The sequence below is a fragment of the Macaca nemestrina genome, chromosome X (genome assembly GCF_043159975.1).
Source record: "Macaca nemestrina isolate mMacNem1 chromosome X, mMacNem.hap1, whole genome shotgun sequence".
Lineage (NCBI taxonomy): Eukaryota > Metazoa > Chordata > Mammalia > Primates > Cercopithecidae > Macaca > Macaca nemestrina.
Window position 1 is genome coordinate 80,058,304 of NC_092145.1, and position 16,835 is coordinate 80,075,138.

The 16,835-nt window shown below is 47.4% G+C and overlaps 1 protein-coding gene across 1 annotated transcript in view; it reads right to left on the reverse strand.

The window, feature by feature from the left end:
* Nucleotides 1–1,416: 1,416 nt before the first annotated feature.
* LOC105496940 (solute carrier family 16 member 2) overlaps nucleotides 1,417–16,835 on the reverse strand; it is a 100,516-nt gene continuing 85,097 nt past the window's right edge. The window contains exons 2-6 of the mRNA XM_011767581.3: nucleotides 14,482–14,626; nucleotides 10,487–10,937; nucleotides 9,403–9,546; nucleotides 5,870–6,098; nucleotides 1,417–3,989 (exon numbers count right to left, since the gene is read on the reverse strand). Coding sequence (XP_011765883.1) covers nucleotides 3,769–3,989; nucleotides 5,870–6,098; nucleotides 9,403–9,546; nucleotides 10,487–10,937; nucleotides 14,482–14,626 — 1,190 coding nt within the window. The 3' untranslated portion in view covers nucleotides 1,417–3,768. The remainder of the gene's footprint in view (nucleotides 3,990–5,869; nucleotides 6,099–9,402; nucleotides 9,547–10,486; nucleotides 10,938–14,481; nucleotides 14,627–16,835) is intronic.

The window sequence follows — 16,835 nt, forward strand, 5'->3', positions numbered from 1 at the left end:
CTACCTGTCACCCACCCTATCTAGGCGCCAGCTATGAGACACTAGGGATTTGTAATCCTTGTCAGCTGGCCTGCACTGCTACTGTGGAGAAGTAGCAGGGAGCTGCTGGCTGCCTTTTCAGACATGAAAAGGCCCTGGAGGAGAGCATATGCTCATAAAAATTATGGGATTCCACAGCTTTGAAATCTAATAATCCTGAGTGATCAAACACAGACTGGGCCCTTGGAGTTGCTGGGGAAGGGGCTGGGGGGTGGGGGCGGGGCAGACCTTAGATGGGAGAGCCTGGGGCCCTGCAATGGGACAGAGTAATTAGCCTCAGTGGGAGGAGATGAGGAAACCAGCCTGAGGGTGTCTACACTGAGTCCGAGGAGAAACAATAGCCAAGAGCTGGGTGGTAAACCACCTTCTTCCAACAGGAAACCAGTCACTTCTCTTTGCCCCTGCCCTGCCCAGTGTGTGGCCATTTGGAGATGGACTTTTTTGTACCTCTTGGGTTGCTGGAGGTGGAGGGACAGTAGGTGAAACCAGGTCTCCAAGCCAAGATTGCATGAAGGTCTGGAGTGACTGGGAGACAGAATACCAAAAGTATGTGTCAGTTGCGGGTGAGAGTAATCATGAAGACATGGGGTATGCTAAAAGTTAAACTTTGCTAAACTTTCATTTTTGCTCAGAGCTGGTCCTGCTGACACACTTACGGAAATGGGTTTGGTACACAGTTGTTGAATGAAGTGGGCAAGTAATTTATCCCTCCTAGAGCCAGTTTCTTCATCTGTAAAACCAGGGGTGTAAACTGTATTGGAAGAGTCAATGACATGAGTTCAAGTCTCATCTTGTTGTGTCACTGATGAACTGTGTGAACCTATTGCAGTCTCTTCTACCTCTAGGCCTCAGTCTCTCCACTTAAATTCAATGCAGACTATGGACAAGGGAGACTTTAAGGTTACTCTCAGCTTTGTCATTCTTACAGGCCTGTCTCCTGCATCATCCTTAATTCCAGGCTCTGTCACTGCCAGGCTGTGTCAGCCAGCCATGTAAGTCCCTTTAGGTTCCCCATAAATAACATAAGGGAGAGGGAAGGAGAACCGAATAGGATTATTGTTAATGCCAGTTTTCAGTATGGCACATTTGTAGCAAGGCTGTGGCCTTGGTGGGGCCTCCAGTCCATCTCAGCAAGTAAGCACATTTTCATTTTGTGAAGTAACCGCTTTTCCACTTCAGAGCTTAAAAATCCAATCTCAAATTGTTGACCAACTCCAAACCCCTATATAGCTCTTTTTCTAATTTCTGCTCTCACAGAGAGCATAGAATCTGGCAGAAATTTGATTTGAAATGAGACTTCAGCTCTGAAGTCAAACTTCCTGCTATTAATCAGGTTAAGACTATTTCTCCCTTGTAGGCAACATACATACCCAAACCGAATTTTTAGATCTGTTTATTTTGTTCCAAACTCCTTGAGGATTTAAATGTCCCATGTCTTGAGCTCTGAAATTTTATTCCTTCTAGATTTAACTGTGGTGCATAAGAGGCTGCATCCTACTCTAAATATTAATACTATGCTGCTTTTGCCAATCAACATTCTCTCCAAAAGCACACAAGCTCACATGTGCACATCCACATGTGTGGAAGAAGTAAATTGATACCCCACCATGTTATGTGACATCTGAATGGGCAGATTTGGGACTTATGAATGTCTTTCCTTCATCTGGAGAGAAGAGGACGACTGCCTGATTCTTAAGAGCTATCTGCACCTTGAGCAACAAAAGAGGTCCTGCAGAATCACCCTCTGGTGACTCAGTGAGAGTGAGGCGGGGAGGAATGGAAGCAGGGGCATTGTTGCTCCAGAATTTTCAGTGGTCTCTCCTGGGAGTTACAGGGCTCCTAGGGCCCAGATTATCCTGTTCCACTACTGTTAGAACTGACAGGATAGGAACTAGGCCCTTTCTAGGGCCCCTTCCTACCCACAGAGCTAAGAACCAGTGAGTTTTCCTTTGGGGAGTTGATAAGAGCTGGACTGGGACCAGCGGAGGGGGCTCAGGACTTTGGCCTTGAATGAAATCATCGGTGGCCAACCATGCCCCAGCTGCCTGTTTGTAACGGAAAATCATGAGTGGGAACTATTATCTTCTTTGGAGCCCCTCAGGACAACCTCATCCTCCTGGCCCTGGGATGACCCTGGCTTAGGGTGGCAAGTTACTGTTGGCTCCAAGTGACAGCCAGGAATGCTTGGCAAAAATGGTGACAGGGTGGGTGACAGGAACACAATAGACAAAGGCTCAGAGAGGGGAAAAAGAGACACAGAGGCAGAGTGAGGAGAGAGGCTGAGCTCCTAATGAGGTGAGCTGTGCTAACTGAACACAGCCTGGCTGTGCCCTCTGCCCCTAGCCAGGGGCACTGGGAATGTTCTTCAGTAAGATTGTTGCCAGAGCCTGGGCATAAGGAAGCATCAGTCACCTACTTCAGAGGGATCAAAGTGGTTCAGAGTCTACCTTTCATGGCACCTTTAATGCCCTCTAAGCAAAGTGGCGTAGGATGCCTGCCCAGCATGGGAGACACATTGGGTGGTAAAGGCTAGGATGGCTTCACCTTCCCAAAAGAAATTGTCCAACCCTATGTGCAACTGCTGCCTGTACCTTTTTTGGGATCCAGGCTGGGAGTTGGGTTTTTTTCTTAAATAGTCCCTTTTCTGGCCTGGCCCAGGTGGAAATAAAGACCTGTCATGAAAACTGAGAGATGGGGCTGGTCCACTGCCCCTCCTCCCACCATGGCAGCTCGTGTCATCAGTCCCCCTCTGCCTGCTGAGATGAAAGGAGTTTCTTCACATTTTGCCATGTGTATACAAGAATGGGGAGCTGGGAGGGCATCGAGGTTAATGCCTTGGTCTGTAAAATTTGTAAAAATCAGTGACTGGAACATGGAACACTGTGGTGTTTAAGGTTTCTTCCCTATATATTATTCTACTCTTCCAGTGTGGGATTATATAGCTTGAGCCAAAAAGTGAGATGTGGCTCAGCCTGAGATGAGTGGGACTGATGCTAGTGTTAGGAGTGGATGGGGCCAAGGTAAGGTTGATTGGCCCAAGTTCCAGGTCTCTCCTTTCTCCAAGCACCCATGTGTCTATGACAGTCATACAAAGAAATAGAGGGGAAAGAGTATGGAGAGAAGTCAGTAGAGGAAAAAAAAAGAAGGAAGGGAAGAGGGGAGCAGACTGTTAACCAACCAAACGATAAGGGCGCTGCCTGTACCCAGTTCTTGGAAGCCACAGCCATCAGCAACTCTAAGGCTAACCAAGGCTACTTGTCTCATTTTACCTCCCTGCCCCTCCACCCAGTGGCTCCCAAATATGGATGGCAATGACCTCCTCAGCAAACAGAGACTTGGGCCTACCCTATTAAGCTCCTGGGGACATGGTAGCACCTTTGGCAGTTGATTATAGTGGGTGACTAACAAGCTGGGGCCAGGAGGTCCCATCCTCCTCCTCCTCCAGGGCTTAGAAAGTATATGGAGAGATTCCAAAGGCCAGGGGGTGACCCCAAGCTTTCCCAGATCCTGGGAGGAGAAAAGACCTGTCAAATTTAAAGGCATTCTGGGGAGAATTTAGTTAATGAGTTTGGAACATCTGGAGCTTTGGCTCCAAGGAGATTGTCAGGTGGCTGAAATGCTGTGTGCGCAGGTCTGGGAACAAGTGTGCTGGTGGCAAAAATGTAAATGCTGAGCAGGGTGGGATGAAGGGGAAGAGCTGGGAAAGAGCACACAATGGCAAGAAAGGCATTAGATTGGTTCCTCAGGATTGGGGGAGCCTGGCAGTAGCTCCCCATTGGGGTCTGGATCAGGGGCCAACATCTTATCCTTGCTGGAATCTCTCTGCTCTTTCTTGAACATCCTTTGATGCATCAGAGGGACGAAGAAGAGGATTACAGCCCCGATGATGGGGGGCACACCGGCAAAGTAGAAGGCCACATGGTAGTCCCCAAAACAGTTTCGGAGCAGGCCTGAAACAGTCAAGAGAGACAAGTCAAGCTCAGCTTTGCCCTACTGTCCAAAGGTGCTCTCAGCCCCTTCTAGGGGCCCTCACAGTGCCTATCCAGATAATCTTGGCCTGTATTGCCTTGACTCAGGAGCTCCCTCAACTTCAAGGGCAGGTGACTCCTCCCGAAGGCACTGGGGCTGCAGGCCCTTGAGTGAATGCTCATTATGAAAGGAGCTAATGAAGCTTCTCTTAAAGTTTCTCCATTTATGACTTTCATCAATCTAAGTTCTAGTCACACCTAGTTACAGAGTTAGGAGGAAACCTAGTTTAAAAGAACTCCACAGAAGATGGCCAAGTATTGTCTTGGTCCACAGTGATATTTCCCAGCCCCGTACCCCCGCCCACCCAACAAATGGTTCCTGTGGTACATTTCAGATGAGTTCTTATTTTCCTTTTCTCTGAAGTGACCCTTCTCTGAAGTTCCATTTGTCCTAGCAAGAGGCTATATGTGTTCCTTTCAGTTACATATATGGTTATCCCCTCTGGTTTTCTCCAAGCTGCCAAACCAAGGATATGTTTGACATGAGATGCAAGGCCTTCCCTACTCATTTCCAGAAGCTAATGTGTGGTACCTCATAGTACCTCAGAGCCCAGAAACAGTATTCAGGAAAGGCAAAAAGGCCCTTGGCCTTTTGCTTACTCAGGAGTTAAGCAAATTGGAAAGAAATGTGGATTCTGGGGCACTGTTTGGATCAGGAGGTGAGTAGAGGCCCCCTTCCCCCAACGGGTAGTGTGGCTGTTGCCCGGGAGCCTGAGTGAAAGCTTTTGCCACTGTCACACAGTGCCCTCATATCACCTTGTACATAATTTGTGTTCGAAGAATATTTGTTGAATTAACCCACCTCACCAGCCTAGGAGAAGCTAATGCATGAATCAATGTTTGCAATAAATCCTATAGAAAAGAAACAGAGTTGCCAGGCACAGTGGCTCACACCTGTAATCCCAGCACTTTGGGAGGCCAAGGTGGGTGGATCACGAGGTCAGGAGATCGAGACCATCCTGGCTAACACAGTGAAACCCCGTCTCTACTAAAAATACAAAAAATTAGCTGGGCGTGGTGGCACGCACCTGTACTCCCAGCTACTCGGGAGACTGAGGCAGGAGAATCACTTGAACCTGGGAGGCGGAGGTTGCAATGAGCCGAGATAGCTGAGATCGCACCACTGCACTCCAGCCTGGTGACAGAGCAAGACTCTGTCTCAAAAAAAAAAAAAAAGGAAAAGAAATGGAGTTCCCTTGTCATTGGTTTTCTGTTCCCTGTTCCCTGGGATACCAACAGTGCCCTTCTGGGAAAATGAAGGGAGAAACCAGGAGTGCTGAAAGATGGCAAGTCAACACTTCCTGCTGAAGGTGAGCCTCACTGGCTTAATTCTGGTGTGTTACTTTAATCAAATATCTTCTATAGGCTCAGTTCAGAAGCCAGCAGAGGAGGAGGAGGATGTCCCTAGGTTTTAATAAAACCAGAGATTGCTTTCTCTTCTTTTCCTACCCAACCTTGCAAATAATCACATGCCTGTGGAGAGAGTGAGAGGATACTAGATCAGTGGAATCGTCGGAAGGCCAAACTCATTTTTCTCTCCACCCCCCTGGAAGGATCCACGCTGTCTGAGATAAAACCCTATTGAAACAGATATACCGCCATGGAAAATTCATCCCTCAGAATGGATCCGTGCATGTGTTTAATCTCTTCCACCAGTAGTGATAAGGGGTTTCATGCACTCTGACAAAGCTGTTTAAATAGAGGATAAGAGGAAAAGGGGCCTGAAGAGGTGCTCAGGAGAGCCAGTATCCAGGGAAAACAGGACTCCCTAATTCATGCCCTCCCTGGAATATCAGTCTCACCTGCAATGGGGGGCCCAGCAATCATTGGCAGGGCCATCATGCCCAGGAGGTAGCCAATGGCCTGTGAGGCCTGCATTGGGCCCACCAGCTCAAATGCAATGGGGGCCATTATGGTGATGAAGAAGCCATCGCAAAGGCCCAGGAAAAGACAGACGACGATAAGGCCCCCGAAGTCCCGGCACAGGGGAATCATCATGGACATCAGGCCCAGGAGCAGGAAGGAAAGGACCTGGAGAAACAAGGGCCTGAGGTCACGTGCTGGCCAGCCAAGACCACATAGCATCACATCTCCTTTCTCAAGTCTTCATTTCCTCCATCTATACAATGGGGTGATGGGAAGGAGAGGGTGTCAACAGAGAGAGCAGTTGGACTGAATAGTTAGGCCCTTTCTAAGTCTTGCACTGAGGGATTCAAAGTCCAAGAAAGGCCCTACTTAACTGTGATTCTGTCGGGATTAAAAAAAAAAAAAAGTTGGGGGATACTTGGCCCCTGGCCTCAAGAAGTTTGTCTTTGCACTAGACCCTAAGATAAAAGGAATTGTTGTTTCTGCTTTCTGAGCCTGTATTTGGCTTACCCAGGGATCAAGGTCTGGGATCAGGCCATACTGGTGTTCTCAGATCCAAGTAAAGTATGGAAAGAGGGAAGGGAGGGCATGAGGATGGCTTGCATGATGATCAGATGGGGTTGTAAGTGGAAGGCACAGCTTCTTGAAATGGGGAAGGAGCCAGTGCCCATTTTTGTGGGGGCTGATTTTATAAAATAGCTTGGCATAAAGGAAACTATTGGGACGTTCACCCAGGTTCCTATGCTTTAGGACATGGACTGCACTGCCTAGCTCAGACATCTCAGACACGTGGCTCTGGGGGCCTCTGGGCAACTGGACACCCTGAGAAGGCAAAAAAGGAACCTTTTACGAGAACCAAGCCACTGGGAAGGTGTGTGTCTAGGGAGAATGAAGCCAGCCCAGGAACACTGACTAGCCACTGGGCTTTCTTTGGGCTAAGCAAAATGACTCCAAAATGAAAAAACTGCCTTTCCAGAGGTTTTTTTTTTTTTTCCTTCTCCACAGAGAAAAGGGCCACTGCAAACACAGCTGGTCTTCATTTGCAACCTGTGTTGGCCAGCTAGACTGAAGACCTGGGCTGCAGGCAGAGAAAAGAACCCCGCCCCCATCCCGCTGCTGCCAACCCCCTGCAGCCAGTAGAGCTAGGTCAGAGCCAGGTCATCCCAGGGTCAGGGCTAAGATCTGATCTCTTTATCAAGGCCTTAATAGGCCCAAGGATTTTCCAATAGTTCACACCAGCAAGCCAACTTAGCCAAGAACATACGGAAGGAGTGGGGGACATGGCTATTTGGTGCCCTAAAGATTTTCTATGTTGTTGCTGGCAGTGGGTTTGTTAGGTTGATCAGTTGGTTTTTGGAGAGGATAATGCCATCTGAGGACATCTTTTTGTTGGGAGACTTTGAACTTTGCCCAGGCAGTTTTGAGGTAGCTAGGCAGAAGCTAGGAATAAGAACCCCAGTACCTGAGCTTCTCCTTTAAGAGATTCACACACAACAATAAGATAAAACCAGACACACCTATCAATAAAGCCCATTATGGAAATTGAAAGTTAATACCATTATATAACACAAAGAACCCTATTAACTGATTTTAATCAGGTCTAAGTATTACCTATTGTATCTAGCTGTCTGTTAAACATCCTCCATGAGGCTTTGCCAAGGTTCAGAAATTTGAAATCCCTCTTGGACGTGAGAAACAGGCCTCAAGATTCAGAAATTTAAAATCCCTCTTGGATGTGAGAAACAGGCCTCAAGAATTGGCACAAAGTGAGGCTGTCCTGCAGCCTGTCACTATTTCCTTTCCAGCAGACTGTCCAGGGGCTTGATGCCAGAGACATGTGCCTGTCTTTACCAACAGTAGGAGCCACAGAGTCTAGTAGATAGCTCTTCAGAACCTGAAGGTGTGTACACTCCTTTCCTCCCCCAGGCCTGTACTCCTGCATTACATGCAGGGAGAGAGGGAGGCAAATTCCTGTGATGGAGTATCTTAACAAACTCAAGAGAAAGAAGTTCATCCATTGTCTTGTGCTCTTGGCCCAAGACACTGAATTTGTAAAATGAGGAAGTTGAACTACTAGTTGATGAAGATACGTTTCAGCTATAATGTTCTAAGATTATTTTATATTATTGTAAGTGGTAAAACTCAGTGAAGTAAGAGTAAGGAAAAGGGGCAGGAGCAGTGGGTGGGTGGTCAGCAGAGGCACTGGGTCCTAAGCCTATCTTGGCCTCTAACTGGCTAATGCCTCCCTGTCCCTTGGAACTCCAACTGTGTAACAGAAAGCAAAAGCTGCTGAGGCTCTACCTTTCTCCTAGGGACTGTGATAAGAATCACATGAGTTATATGACTAGGCAAGGGCTGCTGTCTCTTCTCAAGATAAAGCCCTGGCCCAATGCCAGATTACCCTGATTTCCAGAACTCTTTGGCATCTTGGAGCTGCTAATACTGGCAGGGAAGACTCACAGGGGTGTCATGTGGGTGAGGCTGGGAAAGCCACACATACTACTATGCAAATAGCTACCCAGATAAAGCACTTGCTGATATTTGCACAGGAATTCAAAATTTCAATTGGTTTATCTCAATCACAAGATTATCTCTTGGTTTGACTTAGTCAAGTCACTTATCTCTGAGACTTGGCTCTGCCATCACTTAGGGCAAGGTAGAATATAAGAAGTGTGTTGCATAGGAGTTCAGCTCTCCTACTACTGTCTGCGTGAGCCTTTCCCTCTGTTTCTCCACCATTGTAATGAGGTTGGATTGGATGGACCTTAAAAGCAACCCTGCCTCTGACAAAGCAGATTTACCAACTCTTGCAATCTAACAGCAAAAAAGTTAAGGAAAAGTTAATCATATTTTCATCCAAGATATTAGAGGGTACTTAGGAGAGCACTTGGGGCTATCATAGACAGAGAAATCACCACTGTGAGTGTAGCCAGGACCCCTTGCAAGTGCTTTTAGGGCTTTCCCAGGAGATAAATGAGTCAGAACTCAATCACCTTCCTGATAGATTATTTGTGACTACTTGATTTTGGGGGCTATCTTTGCCCCTTCACAGGGTTCTGCACTTGGGTACGTCTTCATAAACCCACCTGCAGGATCATAAGTCAGGTAAGAAAGGCAATACTGCTGCCAGGTAGACAAAGACTGACAGCCTGAACAGTGGCCTGTATTCAGACCGGACCAGAGCCTAGTTCACACAGAAAATAGCCTTGGAGCATGGAGAGCCATTATTAATAAAATCTTCCTTTACATGTGTTCTAATAGGTTCCATATACACTGCTCTCACAGAATCCTCACTCAATCTTGGTAAAAGAGGCAGAACGAGGATGATTTTCTTTGTTTAAAAGCAGGTGAAATTTGATTGACTTTCCCATGCTACACAACAAGCTACCATTCTATACCAAAGGCTGTGGATAACCTTGCATTTGTGGCAGGCTGTTTCTCCTCACAGTGGACAGGTGGTCACACTCACCTGCAAGTAGATCTTCTTAAGTCCAGGGATGGAGTCACTGATGTGGCCTGACACAAGACGCCCAAGGCCTGAGGTAGCCCCAATACACACCAAGAGCACCCAGGTCTCCTTGATTTCTGAGAACTCCTCTTCCACGTACTTCATCTGAAAAGCATAGCACAAGGACCCCCAGAAACAGGAGGAGAAAGAGGAGCTGACTGGTTAACTGTAGGCGTATCCAGAATCCTCTACTGGTTACTTTCCTGAAGCAGGACAGAAACCCCCTCTCCTGTAGCCCTACCTCCATGACAAGCTCTCTGGCTGCTTATCCCTTGGTTCTATGGATTCTGGACTTCTGAGCAACAGCTGAGGAGGGTGGGTACATCCACGCCCCTTCTAAGCCCCAGCAGGACAGAAAATAGTCTAAATGATTGAGAAAATCCAAGGGTTTCTCTACTATCTCCCCATTCCCTTACCCCAAACTGACAGCCTAAGGCAACATCAAATCACCAAGGGAGAAGAATCCACCAACTTCCAGGCAACTCTTCCAAAGTGTGTTTTAAGAAACATGAAGCCTGTGGAGGATAACAGCTGGACTACAACCAACAGTTCTGTAGCTGCATAAGTTTGGTGGATGGTTAGTTAAACAAAGCTGAATGGGTTTCTTTCCTACAAATTTTTTTTTAGTCCCTTTAAGGGATTACTACACATTATGAAGTTAGAGAGATCCAGTATATGTTACTTCCTAAACAAAATCATTTGACCACAAAGACCAGCATTCCACAGAATCCTGTCTTGGGTCACCCAGGCCGGTCTCCTGCATCCTGGCAATGCGTATCTCCTCAAAATCTATCTAAATTTTTACTGTGGGAGAAGCCATGGTCCATGGGCTTCCCCCTGTGGAATTGCCCCCATTTTCCACTAAGGTCTTCCCTCAGCCTCTCTTTTTCCCTCTCTAGATCTCTCCAACCAATATTTTGTTTCTTTTCCCAAAGGTCCCAGCTCTGCCCTTTCAATGTCTCCCACCCCCACCCTCTGGAATCTAGGCAGGTTGAGGGTAGCTTCTTGGGGCCAGGTGGGGTGGGCCCACCCTGGTATTCCTCACCAGGTGTACATAGGGAACAAAGTAGCCAAGGGCAGCAGCAGCAATCCCGAAGGCCCAGATGCGGTAAGTGCGTTGGCGAAACACTCGCATGTTGAAGTACTTCCTGAGCTGAGCCAGAAAGCGCTGGTGCAGGGTGCGGACACCTCTCTTGCTTGGGGTGTCCTGGGAGCTGGGCAGGAGGGGCCGGTAGGTGAGTGAAAGCAGCATAAGAACAAACATGAAGGTACTCAGCACCTGGAAGGTTTGGGCCAGCTTGATCTTATCCCCCAGCATTCTGATGAGGAAGGGGAAGGACATGGAGAAAATGCTACTCCCAGCAGACACCACACCATTGGCCAGACCCAGGCGGCGTTGAAAGTAGTGGCCCAGGATGACGAGGGATGGCTGAAAGGCGAAGGAACAGCCACAACCAAAGAGAATCCCGTAGGTGAAGTAGCGCAGGCTTAGGGAGCTGTGGGAGAAACACCAAGAGCTGTCCTCAGCAGCCTGACCAGCAATCTACCTGCCCTCCCTGTCAGCTTCCTGAGACTTCCATTCCTCCACCTTTTTTTTTTTTTTTTTTTTTTGAGACGGAGTCTCGCTCTGTCACCCAGGCTGGAGTGCAGTGGCCGGATCTCAGCTCACTGCAAGCTCTGCCTCCCGGGTTTACGCCATTCTCCTGCCTCAGCCTCCCAAGTAGCTGGGACTACAGGCGCCCGCCACATTGCCCAGCTAGTTTTTTTTTTGTATTTTTTTTAGTATAGACGGGGTTTCACTGTATTAGCCAGGATGGTCTCGATCTCCTGACCTCGTGATCCGCCCGTCTCGACCTCCCAAAGTGCTGGGATTACAGGCTTGAGCCACCGCGCCCGGCCTCATTCCTCCACCCTTAACCCACAGCCCCACTTGCCACTGACCCTCAGAGCAGACAAAGAAGAGGGCCTTCTGATCCCTGTGTTGCAGATGGGGAAGCAGAGGCTCAGAGAGGTAAAATAATTGGCCCAAGGTAACGTAACTGGGAATCAGCAAAACTTGGACTTGAATCCAGGTCTGTGTGACTCTAGCATGACTCACAGCACCCCATCAAAGAGGACTGTTCAAAGGAAAGCCAGAACTAGCCCATATAAAAGCTGGATGAGGGGCTACAGGGAGTCATTGTCTTAGAGAGAATAGTCTCACTTTACTATTGGTGGTGGCCAAAGCTTTATCCCAGGTAGCAACAAAGGTCTGCAAGAAGTCAAAATCCTGGAAGATTGAAACCTTCCATGGGACTCTTCAGTGTCTTTCTCCATGCTAAGGCCATTAATATTTCAGAGAATGGCTGATGATCTTCTGAGACATACGCTCTCCTCAACCCTGCCGAAGGTCTGCTTATCCCAAGACCCTTTACACTAGGCCCTGGATGATCTCCGTGGGGATCATTCGGTAGGAGTCTCTTTAACTTTTAGAGTCCTGCCTTTGTTTCTGGATATGGTTTAGATTTGTTCCCTAGAGTAGCCTGGCTCCTTGACAGGAAGTGGAGCCTCAAAGAATTTGTGGGCCTGGCCAAGTAAGACAGGTCCTGGCTTAAAACTCATAGGCCCTGCTGTGGCCATACGCCTCTGAAACATAAAGTAAAGGGTCAGAAAGGTAAAGGCAATAGGAAGGTCAGCTTGGCCAGCCATATGCCCCCAGATAATATTGGCACAACTTAGTAAAGAATTTTGTTTTCTTTTTGATGCCTCAATATATTTTGCAATAGTTCTTATCTGGCCACTAAATTACCTAATACTCTTCTTGGTCAGGCGGTTCTTCTCTGGAGATAGACCCAGTCCTCATACTAAAGGACTGGGCCTAAGCTACAGAGAAGATGTGGTGCTAGCACCTATGATTCTAAGATAGCTATCATTATTGCTTTCCATCTGCTGGTATTCACTGGACATGAGCAAGGATTTGGTTTTGAAAGGGTTGTCTCTGCTTGGAACACATAGCTAAGCCAACTGCTCCTCTTCTGTCGGGTTCCTTTGGGCCTGTACCCATTAGATTGTAAGTACCCTATGAGATTGGCCTGGCTTGGGGGCCTTATCCAAGGGGCCTTGTGTTAGACCTTCAGGGAAGGGGCCAGTGGGGGCAAAACATAGGATTTGGTTTAGGGTGCTGTGTGGTGGATCTACTTCTAGCTGGGCCCCAGGACTGGAGACCCATTGTTTGGGTTTTCCAAAGCCCCACCAGCCCTGTCTGCATCCTGCCCCATTCCATGTCATTCGGAGGAACTCAGAGCCCTAAGTGAGACAACAGGAAGGATGATTTGGAGCTCTAACCATGAGCAGAACCATTTTTCCACTGGATGTGAAGCCATCCAGAAAGTTTCTTGGCTCTGAAGATCCTCTTACAGAAAGAACAAAGCGGGTAGAGAAGAAGGTTAGGGGCTGGAGAACAGAACGCCTACTCCAATGTGCCTACAGAAGCGTGCCAGAAGAAAACACCACATCTGAGCTCCTTCCCCTCCTGTAATTGAGCCCATGTGGATTGGAAGGGAAATGGGATCCATATATTGCTAATTCGTTTACACTTTGCTCTGCTTGGTCTTAAAAAACAGACCTTTGCTGTGTAGTGCTGAGACTGGAGCTGCTTCTGAAGCCTAGCTCCTCCCCACAAGGAGCCAGGCACCAGCTTGCTGGGGGTGAATGAGGCTGACCACCAGAGGGGTTCTGAAAAGGTTTGGAGCTGCTGCCCTGGGAGTGCTGAGTAGTTTCCAGGCAGGACATGGATTTTCCCTTTTCTGTCCCAGTTGGATGGGACGAAGCCAAGAAATGACTGCAGCCAAATCCAAGCTCTGCTGGAGGGTAGGCTGGGCAGCTGGAAATGCTCAAGTCATAAAGAAAGTTGGCTTACCTCACAGGGCCCAGTTAAGGCAAAACACAATTATCATTCTCTACTGTGAGTGGAACCTTAGGCCTAGAGAGCCATGGTGCTTTTCTGGGTAACTCAGCTCAGAAAGCACGTCTCTGACTAGCTCTGACCTCATCCTAGACATGTCACCATGGCCATTTCTCATTTCCATGTTTCCAGGCTGGCATTCCCCTACAATGGCCCAAGCAGATTGGAAGTAGGAGGTGCCATAACTTCCAAAGTGTCTTTAGCAGAAAGTCAACAGAGTTCTTTAGGAATTCCGTATTCCTCAGGCTGTGGTATAGGGTATTTATTTTCCCTTACCCTACACACATTCTTCTTCAGGCTGGCAGAAAAGAAAGCAGAAAATGAACCTAGAGCCTGCTTCTCACCTGACACTGCCAAGTTCTGCCAGTGGAACCAGTGGGACTAGGGTTTCCATTTAGCCCAGGCCTAGCTGGGTAGCTGGGTTCTGGGTTTGTATCTCAGTGAGGGATATTGCTAATCATCCTTCTGATGCCCATGATGTAAATCATTTTCTGTCCCAAATCATCCATATGTCAGCAGCCTGAGCTATCTGGAAAAGAGTCAGAAATGCTAAACATCCTTGGGCTCAGTTGACCTCTTTTTCAGCATAAGATTCCTTTGGGAATCCTGTGCTAGGTGTTCACATGGGCTCACTTGAGAAGCTCAGCCTTGGGATGGAAAGTGAGGTCGTGAGATGTGTGGCACACTGAAGGGGAATCGAATAGCAGAGTTGAGACGTAAAAAGACCATATGGTCAAATCCCCTCCTGTTACAGATGTAGAAATTGAGGCACAGAGAGAGCAATGGTACTCATCAGTTGTTCTATTGCCATTCAGTGGCCAAAACTGGACTTGGGCCCAGCTCTATGAACTATCAGGCTTAGAGTACTCTTACCACTTTGGAACTCTTGGGTCCTCTCTGGGGATACTTCCTACCAATGTGTCCTGGGGAACCTACCTAAATGAGTTCACTGGATTCTGAATCCAGGGTGCAGGATCTTTTAGGGCCCTACATGACCACGGCCACGGGATTCTGCAGTGAGAAAAGTAACCCTAGCTAAAGCCCAGAAAAAACCAACCCTCAGCCTTGGGGAAATAACCACCAACTCCTAGCCTTACCTGGTGAAGGAGCTGGTATGGAGGCCAATGAAAGCAACGGCAGCCCCCGCGGTTGCTGTGATTCGGCAGCCCAAACGGTCAGTGAATATACTCACAATGGGAGAACAGAAGAAGATCATACCCATCGCGAGGGCTCCTACCCATGCTGCAGAGAAAACAAGCACAAAGACACTTTAGCTTAGTGTAGTGCCTAGTGGTACTGCTGGTATCTCAGCTCTTCTTCTCTGGCCTTTCACAGGGGGCATTGCATTGGTCTGCATTGCCAGCTTGCTAGTCCCCAATGATCAGAGAGTTTTGCAAGAAGAGACTAGATACGAAACAGGGGATTCTATCACTGGGGTAAGATTTGGACTAGTCGATATTTCAGGCCTTTCCGGGGATGCTAAGCCAGATCTATAGCCTTAGGTTCTAAGCCACTTGGCTTCACGGGCAAAAAACATTGGGGTTAAGCTTTCAGGAGCTAAGGTCAGGCTTGTCTCCCACATTAGAACAACCCTGTGAAGATGATAAGACTAAGGAGCAGAGAAGGCCACAGACAAAAGCCTCCTGGAATTGTACTAGGATACAAGGCAGGTTCATGGGCCACCTAAAGATTTCTAAGGCCACTGTGCAAGAGAGTCATGTAACCCTCAAGCTGAAATCCGTCATCAGAGCCCATGTTTGGCAAATTCCTGACTTCAAACTCAAGAAGATGTTATCCTGTTTCTAAAGGCTCTTAAGTGTCTATAACAATCCTCACTAAGGAGAAAGGAACTTGCCCTTTTACTTAGATTCTTCCAGTCCGTTTCCCTTTGCTCAGCCCTCAGAAGGAAAGTTCAAGCTTTTTTTTTTTTTTTTTTTTTTTGTCTGAAGGCTGTTATCAAGTGTCATCTTGAGCCTCTCTTTTCTCCGCCAAATAATCTTAGTTCCCTTAACTTTTCCTCTTAGCTTTAATTTCTAACTCTGAAATTAATTTCAGAACTCTCCTTTGAACACTTCCAACTCTTCATCATCATCCTCAAAGAGCATTCATTGAGTGACACATGAGCTAGGCACTGGGCCAACTTCTGGCTGTCTCCAATTGTGGAGCCCCAGTGGGCCAAAGGAAGTCAGTCTGGGGCTAGTCAACTGGCTGTGTCTCTTACCTCAGTGCCAAATAGGTTGCTCAGCTTCCCATTGGGAATCTTTACTTTGTTGGAGCCCTACCCTGAGCCCTCTCTGCCTGGCTTCAAAAGTACTAGCCTGGGACAGCAGGAGACCTTAACTTTTTATCACAATTTTACCTCTTACCTTGCCATTTCATCTCCTATCAGCTGTGAGATCTTGAGAAGTCACACAGCATTTCTCTAATCCTCAGTTTTCTCATCTGAAATGGAGATTAAAATTTCTGCTTGCACCTGCCTCAAACATTTCTTTTTCTTTTTTTCTTTTTTTGAGACGTTGTCTCGCTTTGTTGCCCAGGCTGGAGTGCAGTGGCCCAATCTCTGCTCACTGCAAGGTCCGCCTCCTGGGTTCTTGCCATTCTCCTGCCTCAGCTTCCTGAGTAGCTGGGGCTACAGGTGCCCGCCACCACCCCCGGCTAATTTTTTTTTTTTGTATTTTTAGTAGAGACAGGGTTTCACCGTGTTGGCCAGGATGGTCTCAATATTCTGACCTCGTGATCTGCTGAAGATCAGGGCCGGGTGCGGTGGCTCACGCCTGTAATCCCAGAACTTTGGGAGGCCAGGGCGGGCAGATCACGAGGTCAGGAGATCAAGACCATCCTGGCTAACACAGTGAAACCCCATCTCTACTCAAAATATAAAAAATTAGCTGGGTGTGGTGGCAGGTGCCTGTAGTTCCAGCTACTCAGGAGGCTGAGGCAGGAGAATCGCCTGAACCCAGGAAGCGGAGCTTGCAGTGAGCCGAGATCACGCCACTGCACTCCAGCCTGGGTGATAGAGTGAGACTCTGTCTCAAGAAAAACAAAATCAAATATAATTATATGTATAAGAGAACTTTATAAATATCAATAATCACATCATGTTTAAAAATCAATGCAAAATGGATCATAGACTTAATGTAAAACTTAAAACTATAAAACTTCTAGAAGAACATATAGGAAAAAAATCTTCCTGGCCTTTGGTTAGGCAAAGATTTTGTAGATATTCACAAAAAGTATGATCCATAAAAGAAAATATTTGATATATTAGACTTGATCAAAATTGAAAACTTCTGCTTTTCAAAAATAGTTATGAAAATGAAAAGGCAAGCCACAGACGGAAAAATTTTGCAGCACACAAAATCTGACAATAGGCTGGTATCCACCATACAAGAGTGAGTTGAGTCTCACAACTCAATAATAAAGCAAACAATCTAACTTAAAATACGGGCAA